The sequence below is a fragment of the Zeugodacus cucurbitae genome, chromosome 2 (assembly GCF_028554725.1).
Source record: "Zeugodacus cucurbitae isolate PBARC_wt_2022May chromosome 2, idZeuCucr1.2, whole genome shotgun sequence".
NCBI classification, from domain to species: Eukaryota; Metazoa; Arthropoda; class Insecta; order Diptera; family Tephritidae; genus Zeugodacus; species Zeugodacus cucurbitae.
Genome location: NC_071667.1, coordinates 54,701,554 through 54,716,975, shown reverse-complemented (window position 1 = coordinate 54,716,975; position 15,422 = coordinate 54,701,554). Strand labels below are relative to the sequence as shown.

Genomic DNA, 15,422 nt, shown 5'->3' with positions numbered 1-15,422 from the left:
AACATATTAACATTGCAATTTAATCTACAAGATAAGCTCAAGTGGTCTATTGCCGAAGAATAATCTTGGAATAATCGCGATAGGAAATATTTACCAGAGTACAAGTTTCTAAAGGAGATATTGACTATGATAAGCTATTCAGTTAAATAGTTAAATAACCGTAAAATCTAACAGTAGTTTTTAGAATTCGCGACGGTAGTGTCGAAGTTAGACCAAATGCAAGTGAGTTTTCTAATTTTATTTTAAAGAAATATTTAATAATATCATAGTTTATATGTAAACTTTAAAGAAAAAAATTTACGACTTTGTTAATTTAATTCTAACTATGTATATATATTAAAATTTAAGTTAGTTGTAAGTTATAAGTGAAAAATTAAATTAAAAGTTTAAATATATTGCTTTTGAGAAAAAGTGTTTTTGTTTTTCAAAACTTATATATTAAAGTGTTTATATACATATATATTTATAAAAAGTGCATTTTCAATAATAATAATCCGAAATCTAATCGTGATCTCATTCATTTAATCGAAATTTATAGCATTCTAAATTTGTCAATTGGATTATAAACGGACCTCCAAGTGAAAAGTACGCATTCTTATCTATATATATGCATATTCTTTCACAATCGTACTTATGATATAATACTCAAACGATTCTTAGCTATTTATGAGATCGTAAAATTTATTTTTTTTTTCAATATCAAAACAGCAGTGTAATAATAGTAAACATTTCTTAAAATTATTGTCCTATTTATATATATGTATTATACATATACGAAATGTGTTCAAAAAATAACAGGAATTTTCAATTGTCCAAAACATCCGCTAAGGTTAGACATTTTCATGAATTCTTAGCCAAAAACTACACTGTAACAATGCAACAGCCTTAGTATTCACCAGAAATTACTCCGTGTGACCCATTCCAAAAATAAGGAGAGTCTTAAAGCGACGTCGTTTTGAAAACATAGATGAAATCGCTGAAAGAACAAAAGTTTTTTTTCCGAAAATCAGGTCGCGTTCCACCAGATCTTTGCAACGGAGTGGAGGTCTCCCCTTCCTCTGTTTCCAATGGCGGGTTTTGCATCGAACACTTTCAAAACTGGAGTGTTTTCATCCGTTTGGACAACATGGTCTAACCAGTGAGCCGCTGGACTATGGGCCTCATGCATAAAACGTGAGCTTGAGCTCGGACTCGATTTTTTGAGTAAAAGGTGCTTGTCGTATGCATAATAAAATTTGATGTGTTTGCTTTTTCTCGCTGCTTCGGTTTGATCTCATCTTGCTCAGTTTGAACGAAGTTAGATAAGCTAGTGCTCATTGTCATATGCATAAAAACAAGCTTTTGCTTTCTTTTGTGAGCTCTTGCTCAAATTTTGTTGAGGCTGCCTTATAGTTGACTCGCGTACACTCGGAGTCGCGTTTTTGAGGAGTCAGAAGAATAACATAGGGGCAGCACTCAGGAACATTGATAAAATTTGACTAAATTTAATATTTTGTGCAGATCCTGTATTCCAAACTGGTATAATCACAAAGTTGCTACGAGATTATAATAGTTTTGTTCACAAACTAAACGAGTTAGATATAGAGTTATACATATATACCAAAGTGATCAGATATCTGTATTTCTGTCCGTCCGTCCGTCCGTCTAACTTGAGTAAAAATAGTCACATATCTTGTTTAAAATTGGTACACGTGTTTCTTGGCACCATAGGAAAGTTGTTTTCGAAGGTGGGATAAATCGGACCACTGCCACGTCCACAAAATGGCGGACCACGAAAAGGCAAAAAGTGCCATAACTAAGCCATAAATAAAGCTATGAAAGTAAAATTAGGTACAAAGGATCGCACTGTAAAGGAGCATATTTGGATGTTATTTTTGTACATATCTCGTAAACTACTAAGCTATACCAACTAAATTTTCTACAACCATTTCTTTTAATCGGATTATAACCATGCTCACCTCCTATACAAAAGTTATGTTGAAAACTACTAAAAATGCTTTAATTCAGTAAGGAAAACCACCAGAAACCTTAAATTTCATTATAAAGATGGTACAGAAGAGCTGCACTCAAAATGGTATACACTTATGGGTCCAAAACCGTATCACAGAAACTAATCCTCCAATTCCAATGAAATTCGGTTCATAATAATTTCCTGCCATCCCAATAATATGTTGTGAAAATAGGCCAAATCGGTTGTGAAGTCAATCTGAATCGTTTTCTATAAAGTAAACACTAGTGAAGATATCGGAACAGAACTTTGCACAATTACTACATTTATAGTGTGGCCCTTCTAAAAACCAAAATTGGACCATAAGTTTAAAATTTATAGGGAATATTTTTCTTCTAATAATATGTCTCCGTGACAAAAATGGGTTAAATCGGGTCATAACTTCACCTAGCTCCCATATATCTAATATTAAGGTTTCCAACTTTGAATGTACTTTATACCATATATGTGACGAATATGTGGGTCAAATTGTGTGTTATAGTAATAACATTAAATGATTAATCGCAATTTAGAGAGTATAAAATGTTCGGTTACACCCGATCGTAGTGCTTTCCCTGTTAATTTAATTTTTGCTCAATTTCTTTTACACATGTTTCTAGTATTTTTTTTATTTTTAATGCTTGGTAATTTACCCTTTTCTAGTAAATATTTATTTTGTTTTAGTTTTTCTACTAATAATTTAGAAATGTCGTAAGTCTCTATTTTATTATTATTATTTGATCCTACTTCTACTTCACTTTCACTTGACGACACGTTCGCACTTCTATAACAATTAGATGTTTGATCTCCTTTTGCTCAAGTAATTGCAATTTGTTTGAACTCATTTTTATGCATACGAAATTGAGCAAAAGCTGTTGCTGTTTGATCGAACTCAACTTACGAGCAATTGCTCACATGCCTCAACTCAGCGCTTTTACTCGTTTTTATGCATGAGGCCCTATGTCTATGTCGTCGTATAACTGGTACAACCCATTGTTCCTGCGGTAGCCGAACTTTTCTCTTGAAAAGACCAAGTGTCGTTTCATCGAATATTGCATCGACTGCGCAATAAAACAAGACGGCAATAACATTGGATTTCGTGGCTGATATTGTTAGTGTTGTTAATCCTGGTTCCTAGGTATTAGCTATATGAAACTAGTATCTACGACTTCATAGTTATGACTGTCTACAGTGACGTGTGAACCAAGTCGTGAATGCACTAACTATTTGTTTGATGACAGGAGATATTTCGTCTTGTCCACATTCACCACCAGTCCATTCGCTTCGCTTCCTTATCCAGTCTGGAAAAAACGGAATTAATGGTTGCTTCCGATGATATCAATATCATCGGCGTACGCCAGCAGTTGTACAGTCTTATAGAAGATTGTACCTTCTCTGTTTAGCTCTGCAGCTCTGCGTATTATTTTTTTCAGCATCAGGTTAAAGAAGTCGCACGATAGTGAGTCACACTATCTGAAACCTCTTTTGATATCGCACGGAGAGGTCCTTCACGATTCTGACATAGTTTCTGGTGTTGTGCAACTTCAACTTACACAGTCGTATTAATTTTGCGGCGATACCAAATTCAGACATAGCGGTATGAAGGCAGCCCCTTTGAGATGTACTATAAAGAAATGATAAAGAAATTGTTCGTCTTTTAATGATAAAAAGTGTAACAGTGTCGTCTAAAGACGTCCACTTCCTCCAAAAAGGACCATTACGAACAAATAGACAAACTGATATGGACCGCCGTAAAATGAAGTTGATCGATATAGCTGATACTCTAAAAATACCAAAACAATATTTTGAACATATGTATCTTTTATGTGAAATCTCATGCAAATTGAGTGCCACATGAACTTGAATCATGGCAGTACACTTTGCCACTCAATGAATACGGCGATAAAGTGAAAAGAATTGAACTTCGAACTGAATCGGAAAGGTGGAAGATCGCTTTAACCAGTGAATTCCACTCGATCGCAATATGAATAAACGTCATCACGGTCGACAAAAACAAAACCAACACAACTTAACCCTAACAAAATAAAAAATATAAATATGTAAATATATATAGTAAATGACAACAAAAGAAGCAATCACGTATCCAACAAGCGCACGAAACAAAGAAGTCTGGCGAACAGCTGTTCAGACAGCAAACGATATGAGTGCATGACCACGGAATCGAACAAAGAGTCTTCGTCATCAACAATGACCATGCTCGCTGGCGCTCCCACCTGCACTCACACACACACACACATGAATACACCATCAGCAACATTGTAGCTAAGCTCACCTTTGCTAAGCTAAGCTCCAATTCGGACAAAGCTTTACTATTTCGCCGCTGAGTAGCACCGTTAATGAACATTAAACACTGTGCGAACGATGGGCGCAAACTTCATTGCCGCGTTGCAACAGCCCTAAATCTCATAATTCGCTGACGCGTCGCGGTCAGAGTGGGCGACTGCGGTCGAGTGGCGGCTTGCTCCGCTTTGGTGCTTTGGCGCTCAGTGGGGCCGCGCAAACGCTTGCCAACTTGGACACAAAGCGGTCGCTTTGAATACGCTCGCTACGGTATAACGCAAAAGCAAGGCACTAGCGGTGAACTGCTATGCAAATGCCATCGAGGGTGGCGCAATTGGATTAGTGAATTTGTGAAAAACGATTGGAACGCATAAAAACGACACAAAAATAAATGTTAAAATTCGTTGTAGCGCGCAGAGTGCAATGTGGAGAATAAATATTTAAAATAAACACGAAAATAAAAGATTTAAAAAAAATAAATAAGAAGTAATCGTAAAGCGGTGAATGATTTTGTGTCGGACTTTCAATGTCAAACCATTAAAAGAGACCACAGCGAAGTTGCGCGCGTGTTTGAATAGCGTTTGGCGCTTGCGGGCGGATATCAAATACTATATATATGTATGCATATATGGTATAACTGATTATCTTTTGTTTTGACTTTGTAAACGCCGATATACATACATACATATATAAATAATTAATTTATCAGCATTGATGCAGTTCAGTTGTAATGGTGATAACAAAAACGAAATTTACAGTGAAAAATTATTAGTATGTTTGTATGTAATAGCATGCAAATTTGTATGTGTATAGCACCCAAGTGTCGTCATTTACTTAGATTGTATACATCGTGGGTAATTGATTAAAGTAAATTGAATGAAAAAATAAAATTAAATTAAATTAAATAAAATGAAATGAGATAAAATTAAATAAAAAAATTAAATTAAATTAAAAATAAAATAAAATAAAATAAAATAAAATAAATTAAAAATAAAATAAAATAAAATAAAATAAAATAAAATAAAATAAATTAAATTAAAATAAATTAAAAATAAAATGAAATAAATTAAAAATAAAATAAAATAAAATAAAATAAAATAAATTAAAAATAAAATGAAACAAAATAAAATAAAATAAAATAAATTAAATTAAAAATAAATTAGATTAAAAATAAATTAAATTAAATTAAATTAAAAATAAAATAAAATAAAATAAATTAAAAATTATAATAAAATAAAATAAAATAAATTAAAAATAAAATAAAATAAATTAAAAATAAAATAAAATAAAATAAATTAAATTAAAAATAAATTAAAAATAAATTGTATTAAATAAAATTATATTAAAATAAATTAAATTAAATAAAATTAAATTAAAAACAAATAAAATAAAATTAAATTAAATTAAAAATAAATAAAATTAAACACAACAAAATAAAATAAAATAAATTAAATTAAATTAAAAATAAAATAAAATAAAATAAAATAAATTAAAAATAAAATAAAATGGAATAAAATAAAATAAATTAAAAATAAAATAAAACAAAATAAAATAAAATAAAATAAATTAAATTAAAAATAAATTAAAAATAAAATAAAATAAATTAAAAATAAAATAAAAACAAATAAAATAAAATAAAATAAAATAAATTAAAAAAAATAAATTAAATTAAATTGAAAATAAAATAAAACAAAATGCAATTAAATTAAATTAAAAATAAATAAAATTAAATTAAAAATAAAATAATATAAAATAAATTAAAAATTATAATAAAATAAAATAAAATAAATTAAAAATAAAATAAAACAAAATAAAATAAAATAAAATAAATTAAATTAAAAATAAATTAAATTAATTTAATTAAATTAAAAATAAAATAAAATAAAATAAAATAAATTAAAAATTATAATAAAATAAAATAAAATAAAATAAAATAAATTAAAAATAAAATAAAATAAATTCAAAATAAAATAAAATAAAATAAAATAAAATAAATTAAAAATAAATTAAATTAAATTAAATTGAAAATAAAATAAAATAAAATGCAATTAAATTAAATTAAAAATAAATAAAATTAAATTAAAAATAAAATAAAATAAAATAATTGCATTAAATTGGATTGAATTGAATTAAATTAATCCTAATTAAATTAAATTAAATTACTTACATTAAATTAAAACTGAAGACGGTGAATTGTTACAATTCATTTCAAAAGAATTAAATTAAATTGCATAGTGACAGCAATAAGCGTTGACGTGATTAGTACGATATTTGTCCCATTATTAAAACCGACTAGGTCCGGTAAAAACTGTACAAATCTTTGCAATTTGACATTACAAGTACATTCTGCATATGTACAACTAAAAATGCAATTAAATGACGTCTGATAATACAAAATTTTATAAAAAAAGTTAGAAAAACAAAATAATTCAAGTGATAATAAAAATAATAAAAGAATTATGTGTAAAATTAAATAAAAAAATTCAAAATAATTCAATACAATTCTATACAATTGTCCTTAAAACTTGTGTTTAATTTAAAAATAATAACTTTTCATATTCTTTTATGCAACAGAATTCATAGCACAACATAAAAAAATTCAAATTATTTAAAACCAAAACAAATAATAGTGACAAAAAACTTTAAATAAACTACAATTACATAACCTCAGTGTGCCACTTTTGCAGAATAGATATAACATCAGTGCGATCAATTCGAATCACTTGCTCAAATGAAATGAAACCACCAAAACGACACACAGCATACATAAATACAAGTTAAACAGTGTAAGAGAATAATAGCAAGATATCAAAAGATATATGAAATAAAAATAAAACTAAATAAAAGTTCACTTCAGCAACGGCGAGAAAAATTCGCATTTAATATAATAGGCCCCAAATCGAGTCACAAAAGCCAGCATCCAATGCACATACGTACATCCGTAATTTTGTTCAATTGAGTAGCCTTAAGTAAGCGCTGCAAAATCACATATACCACACATACATACAAATCCGCATATATACAGATGCGAATAATCAACAAAAAAGTGTGTATGTGTGTGTGTGTGTGAATATGTGGAAATAACCATAAGGTGGTAAAGCAGTGAGTTTGTGTAAAATCGTACGAATGGGTGTAAATAAAAGCACCAAATGATCATATTTATATCAATATATATATATAAGTATATATTTGTTTGTATATCTGTGATTATGTATTTGCATAGATGTGTGTATTTATGAATGAACGACTTAACCGGTGCCATCAGTTGCCGGCATTGATGGTCATGCCACCTGCTATGGCACAATGCTGAGGGGGACAGTGGTGGGGAGCAAGCAAAAAGATGCAACGAAATCAAAACTGAGCGTTGTGTGACGTTTGACGGTTTTATTTAATTAATTGTTTGTATATTTTACAATAATTTAGGTGCTCGTGAACGCGATTTGTTCAAGACTATTTAATTAAGTTTTAAGAAAAAAAAAAATTATGTTAAAAAACTGAAACAACGACACTGAACACACGTAGGTAAGCACGAGATGCGATGATTACCATTTATGTTACCTTAAAAACCTCGTAAAAATCCCCAAAAAAGAGCCTTATTGTTATTGGTGTAAAAAATTGTTACTATTTCGGATACGACAGAAGACAGTTTTTTGTCAGTTTTTCTGTTGTGAATTACTTTCCAACAAAATTAAGTTGTTTTGGGTAATTCAAGACCGAATTTTAGGTTATTTTTTGTTATTTCGTAAATAATTATAGCATACAGAACTCATTTCTAAATTTTACGGAAGAAAACAGTCGACAGTTAATAACAAAAAGCTGCGACATAGGCCCCAACGTGACCGGTTTATTATAATTTAATTTTAATTTTTCATTCTTTTCATGATTTCGTAATAAAAATTTACCTCACGAATATACGAAATTATAATTTTTTCCTATTTCAACTTTTTCGTCACTCTGTTTTTTTTCTGGAAAGCAAATAGAAGAAACAAAAATAAAAAGCAAAGTTCTAAATATATACCTATGTATATATATATATAATATATATATTAAATCTTGTGGAGTTTACTTCACTAAATATTGGAGCAACCAATGCAATTCACCCAAAAAATTGCCCCAACAAATGATATGAGTATAAGTTCGTTCCATTATACATAAATATATGATTCTTCGCAGCACGAGATTGTGCTTAGTGAGCTTGTAGCCCATTAGCACATTACCCAAAACAAGTATTCAATGTCACCCACAGTGACTTTAATTCATAAATTAAACAAAACACGAATCAACGCTTTGAACTTTGCCTTTTTGATACTGAAAATGTCGGTGCGAATTACACGCTTAACATAATAATTAAGCTAACCTTTAAGTAGTCAAAAAATAATAAAGAGTAGTATAAAAAAATAAAAAAAAAACTTGCAGAAGGCGCGTAGTAAAAAATGTATGCAAATACTAAATTTGAGCATGTATGCCGTTAACTTGGCCAGCACTCACATGTGACTACTTACGCGCATTCGTATATAGTCGTACTTATGTATGAATATATCGCCTTGCCTGCGTTAAATTAAGCTAACTGTTTAAAAATTAAAAAAAAAATCAACTTTAAAATGTTAATTTTTCTGAGAGGTGTCACTTAAATGCACATAGATTGGTGCATGAATGCATATGTGTGAGATAATTATATTCTTAGCGTAACTTTTAGTTATTGCTCAACTAAACCATAAATTTCGGTTTAACCATAGTTTTATGTTCTGCTGCCAAATATTTTAACACACCATGAGCCTACCGGGCCGGGTTTCTTCACCAATTTATATTGAGTGTCTTAAACTTAACAGACAAGTGTAGCAGTACATGACTACAAGTCTTGAGCAGAAATATATTGGTTAGCTTACCAATGCTTATCGAGGAATATCACTATTAGTAAGCAGATTTCCAAAAAAAACTCGCATATCTATGTCGCAATGGAAATCGAACCCAGAACAGATCGAGCAACCACTACATCAAGCGATTGCCTATTCGTAACCAACCAATGTCCAGTATAATTAAAAGAATATTGCATAAAAAGAGATTTAACATATCCTGCCTCATGAATTGAATGGTTTTATTTTTTTTTTCATATTAACATGAAATTTTTTTATAGTAAGAAAAACTGCAAATATGGTTTTGTACTAAAATAACTTATCAGAAATAGTTTTATAATGCCATTATATATAATTTATAGCGGTTACTTATACGATTCGCCACTCTGCATGTAGTACGAGAGCAAGATCAAAGTTAGCTTCTATTAAATAATGTTAAAGTTTAATAAAAGAAAAAAAATCCTAAATTTTATTTTAGTTATAAATGTAGCTGTTAACTAAGTCATTGTGTTTTATAATATTGTTTGAACATATTCTACTCTCAACTAACTGCTGTAGCCTATTTAGAAAGGATGATATTATCACATCCTTTCTTCCATGTGGCTGAGTTCGAATAACGAAGTATAGGTTCCGAACACTCTGCTTAAATACGATTCATTAGACTACAGACTGAATTCTACAGTTAAGACAGTAGTCTGCTTTACAGGCTTCAAAAAAATCGATTTTTTTGTTTTGTTTTAAATCTCTTCCAAAACTATCCAAGAATTAGTCTTTAAAATTCCAGAGGCCAATTCGACATATTTTCGAAGCTAGAGCAGTTTTAGTGGAAGAGCGTCGAGCAGGTGCGAATGCTCAGGCGAAAACTTTAAAGCGCGTTTTCTCGAGTTTTCATTTTCACAAGTGTTAGAAAACGGTGCCGGCAATAGCATAAAGAATATATGTCCGATCGAAAAAAAACCAAAGTGATCAAGCTTCAGTATTATATTATCTTCTATTTGAACTAAAAAAGTTGGACAAAAGTATTATTTAAACTACTATTTTTGCAACTTAAAGTCAATTTTTTTCTTAAAAAAGTGATTTTTTTTTTCAAACTTCGAAAAAATTTGGAATTTTATAACTTCTTCGGTATTTTTTTAGTTCATAAAGAAAAGAAACTTATAAAAATTAAAAAAAAAAAATTGGTTCGACTGTTTCAGATGCATCGCACGACCTCCATCACCGGCACCGATTTACAAGTGCAGACTCCAGGCGCTCCAGAAAAATACTTACAACTTTGAAAAAATTTCAATATTTTTTAATAATAAATAATGTTTTTAAGCCTAAAATATAGTACACTATCGTCTTAAAATTCCGTTTACCGCAATCATTTCCTTCCCTTTCAAACAAAATTGCTAAAAAACGTTTTTTTTTCGGCTTCTAAAGCAGACTACTCTGCCTTAACAGTAACGTCAGAATTGGGGGTAGTTATTGATCAATTGCTGATTTTTTGTTATTACATGATTTAAGAAATCCATAAGTGTAATACCATATTTTTTGTTAATCTCCATACAATATATAGGGACTATTTTAAAATTCTGCCTCGGTAGTAAAATTTTAAGTTTTTTTATGGCCTGGTTGAAAAGTTCGATTTATGGAAGGAAAGTCGTATGAAATTTGACTTCTATTGCCAATTCAAGAGTTCGAGTTGTGGAGAACTTCGAGGTAGAGAAGTTTGAGTAATGGAAGGAAATTTGTATGAAATTTGATTTCTAAACGCCATTGCCTGTTCAAAAGTTCGATGTATGGAGATCTTCGAGTTATAGAAGTTCCACTATATTTCTTATGAATTCTTATCAAATTCTTGGTAATTTCCTATGGTAAATAATTTTATAAAATTCTGCTCAGAGGTTATATGTAAGTTAATTAATTAATTTCTCGCTTTATATAACATTTATTTGATATAATGATCAAAGAAAAGTGTGGAGAATAAACAATATATTGATAAAAATATTGTTTGACGTTCAGAAAAATAATTTAAATATTTTTATAATTAAAAAAAATGTCTGCTGTATCTATCAGCTTTAACAATAGAGCACTACGTGCTCAGCCTTAGACTGTCAGCCAACAACGCAATAAAATATTTTAAAGAAAGAAGATGATACATTTATTCTACCTGTTGCATTAAGATAATACATATGTACATATATGTATACACTTTTTCTTTTACTGCATTTCTCCATTACTACATTTCTTTGTCTGTATGTATTTACATTTAATCCGATTTCTGAAAGCGAATTAGTAAACTGCGCCATTTATCGAAGTGCGACTCAAACATAAGGGATGATGATGATGATGAAGACTTTATTTAATTGTATTACATTGGAAATAAAAAGGTTACATTCTCTTGCTTCCAATTTCAGTTGTCGTAAAGCAGTAGAGCAGGGAGCAAACGCGCAAATGCATCACCAATAAATTTTTATATTCGAAGCGAAATAGTGAAGAAACAAAGGAAGTTAGACTAAAAATATTTGAAAATAAGGGAAATTCTTTCGAGATTAAAAAAATGCATTGCCAACGAAGTCTAATGCTCATGGCATTAGTCACACTATGTCTCAGCGGAGCGCTTTGGAGCTGCGTCAATGCTTATCAGGTGGGAGTGGGACGTGCCGATTCTACGGGACCACCAGTAGAAATACATTTCGTAAGTGAATATAATGGATGTCTTATCATCAAAACAACAACAATACTTATATATATATTTATTTATTTCATACCTCAGATGGGTTACGCCAATCTCAAACAGGTGGGACGCGGTCTGCATCTACGCCAATTTGCACGCGCCTTTGTTGTCGAGGATGATAATCACAAGCGCGTCGCTTTCGTCTCTGTGGATGCGGGTATGATGGGTTACGGCGTCAAGCGCGAGGTGATATACTAAACGCATATATTAAAATCTGTCATAAGCTTAACAAACTCCTAAATCTATTTAAAGGTGGTAAAGCGCCTACAAGCGCGCTATGGCGACATCTATACGGCGGATAATGTGATTATCAGCGGCACGCATACCCACGGTGGCCCCGGTGGTTTTCTTATGCATTTGCTGTATGACATTTCGATTTTGGGCTTCGTGCCGCAGACTTTCGAGGCGCTTGTGCAGGGTTGCTACTTGGTGAGCATATAAAATACTTCGAGTGCATTTCAAAATATTGAAATTTCTTTTATTTTTTTCACAGAGTATCAAACGCGCCACCGACAATATGGTCGATGGTAGAATTTTCCTCTCAAGAACCATCATACTAAATGTGAACATCAATCGCTCACCAACCTCGTATTTACGTAATCCCGTGGAGGAACGCGCACAATATGAGCACGATGTGGATAAAGTATTGACGCAATTACGTTTCGTCGACACAGAGAATAATTTGTTGGGTGCCTTCAATTGGTATGCGGTACATCCGACATCAATGAATAATACTAACAAATTGGTGACCTCTGATAATATGGGTTATGCTGCGCTGCTTTTGGAGAAGGAATACAATACGAATAAAGTGCCGGGAAAAGTAAGTTGAAGCTTGTGTTTCATAATTGGTGTATTCAAAAATCGTAAAAGTCCAAAATCAGGGTTCTAAACTTGAAGTATCCTATTAAAGTTGATATTGAAGTTGAAAGTTTTTCACGACTTGTGATATGTTACTAGCTTATAAAACCATATACCGTTTTTGGATTTAACAATGTGATAAACTTACTTCGAAGTGTCTATATTCGTACTTAAATGATTTTTTTATTCATCGATTCAAATTTGGATATTATATAATTGAGATAATCTTTTTTCAGGGCAAATTTGTGGGTGCTTTCTGTTCGTCGAATTTGGGTGATGTCTCACCCAATATTATGGGTCCAAAGTGTTCGATAAGTGGTAATGAATGTGATCTACTTACTTCAAAATGTCCACCAAAAGAAGGCGAATGTTTTGCGTCTGGTCCTGGACGCGATATGTTTGAGAGCACTGAAATCATTGCTAGTCGCTTAGCTGACGGTGCTTTGGTGAGTAAATTTTTAGTTAAATACGGTTCCCTCGACTGTCTTATAATATGAGCGTCATCATGAGTCATAGATAGACGAGAAATTTGTGAACTCGATTAATTTTACTGCGTCTATTAAACAACTTGTTATTCGAAAATATTATCTCAGAACAACAGAAGTGAGTGAAATATCAAATCTCCAGTCAAAAAGTATAGGAAAGTTCATTTTGTCCACTGAATAGTGAGCCCTTCATTTCTCATTTATCAACCCTTTAAACTACTTTACTCGGGTTCGAAAGTTTCCTCACGAATGTAGAAGGAGTATACTTCAAGATTTTAGATTTAACTTAAACATAGCTGTAGTAGTTGAAAAAATATCTCTTAATATCATACATTATATTTATTTGTACAAATCTTTAGCGTTTGTTAAACGAAAACAGTCAAGAATCGACAAGCCGCGAAATAGTCGGCGAGTTGTCCTACATACATCAATTTGTTGATATGCCCAACTACAATGGCACCACATATAATCCGCTACAAAGAAAACTGGACAAGATACGAGGTTGTCTACCGGCGATGGGTTACAGTTTTGCTGCGGGCACCACAGATGGACCCGGTGCCTTTAACTTCGAACAAGGCACCATTACTGGCAATGCAATGTGGAATGCGGTGCGCGATTTCATAGTACCACCAACACAAGAAGACATTAGCTGTCATTCGCCGAAGCCCATATTACTGGCAACTGGAAGGGTAGGTCCCTAGTGTTATGGTATAAGGAAAGAGAGTAAATGACTAAACATTTCTTGTAACTTGCAGGCAACATTCCCCTATGAGTGGCAACCGAAGATTGTTTCTACACAGCTGCTGAAGATTGGCGATCTGATACTCGCCGGTGTGCCTGGCGAACTGACTACTATGGCTGGACGCCGTCTGCGTAATAAAATTAGCGCTGTGGCTGTAGCAACCGGTGGCAAGGATACAGAAGTCATTATTGCTGGTTTATCGAACATTTATACCAGTTACATCACAACACCGGAGGAATATCAAGTGAGTGTGATGCCAAAAATGGTTTAAGCATTTAGAGTACATTTCATAACTCTGCATTAGGCACAAAGATATGAGGCAGCATCGACAATTTTTGGTCCCAATACGCATACAATCTATATGGATGTCTTCGAGCAGTTGACCAAAGCAATGATACGTGGCGAGCGTCTATCTCCAGGACCTGCGCCACCGTACATGAATGATCGTATGCTCTCGATGAACACTGGCGTCATTTTCGATGGTCATCCGATCGGCAAGGACTTTGGTTTCGTTAAGCTCCAACCGAAAAAGTCGTATCAAATCAATGAGACGGTAGTGGCTACCTTTATTGCTGGTAATCCGCGTAATAATCTATTTCATGAGAAGACATACTTCGCCGTTGAGCGTAAGATCAACGAAGAGCGTTGGAAGGTCGCCTACACCGATGCGAGCTGGGAAACAAAGTGAGTTTACACTTTCATAGCGACCGCTCTCAAATTTATCCAAATTCACATATGTACTCTCCCTTATAGATTCATTTGGGAGCGCGTTCATTTGATACTTGGCTTCAGCGACATACACATTCACTGGACCATCGGAACCAACACTCTGCCCGGTGAATACCGCATACGGCATTTCGGCAATTACAAATACATTTTAGGTGGCATTTTCCCATACGAAGGCATTTCCAACTCATTCTTGGTGACGGAAGACTAATCGCTGCTTCACACGTTTGCACACGTAGACGTTGAAGACGATTGGATTACTAGTCAGAGACTGCGCTCATCAGGTGTTACTGCTTCTCAACTACATACATATATAGTACATATTATATGTAAAGCATATATAAATTTTTGATAACAAGTTGTATGTACTTGTAGTAAATATGTACGATGTGTGTGGTAAAGTGCCATACAAATAATACATACATACATATTTATTTGTTTATTATAGTTAGTTGTGTGTATATATAATATATATAATGGAAAATGTAGGAATAAATGTATAAACGACTGTTGTACCAATAATTCATGTTGAGAATGTGGCAATATCTCTAAGTCTCTATTAGTGTTGGGCCTACCCACAACGCATGAAAATGAGTTGAAGCCTTATCGCTTCAGAAATACTCGTAGAACGTTAATTACATAACAAAGTGACGTTTACCGTTAGTTTGAATTTTTTACGAAGTCGGTCCGAAGAGTGTCTCCACAAAAACGATATTTTTGTGCTCTCGCAGAAACACTAAATTTTACAGAA

The 15,422-nt window shown here is 32.1% G+C and overlaps 1 protein-coding gene across 8 annotated transcripts; it reads left to right on the top strand.

Moving 5' to 3' along the window:
• Positions 1-112: 112 nt before the first annotated feature.
• Positions 113-15,216, top strand: LOC105209436 (neutral ceramidase). Of its 8 annotated transcripts, none has more exons than XM_054225802.1 (11): positions 4,419-4,558; positions 6,863-7,074; positions 11,541-11,821; positions 11,900-12,046; positions 12,113-12,289; positions 12,354-12,680; positions 12,955-13,164; positions 13,563-13,892; positions 13,959-14,189; positions 14,250-14,629; positions 14,699-15,216. In XM_054225802.1, exons 3-11 carry the CDS (start codon positions 11,684-11,686, stop codon positions 14,880-14,882), a joined length of 2,124 nt encoding a protein of 707 aa, XP_054081777.1. In that variant the 5' UTR covers positions 4,419-4,558; positions 6,863-7,074; positions 11,541-11,683; the 3' UTR covers positions 14,883-15,216. The 8 variants fall into 8 exon arrangements, with proteins under 8 accessions (XP_054081780.1, XP_054081777.1, XP_011178136.2 ...); XM_054225801.1 differs by having other exon boundaries at positions 4,517-4,906; XM_054225800.1 differs by having other exon boundaries at positions 4,517-5,021.
• Positions 15,217-15,422: the final 206 nt, after the last annotated feature.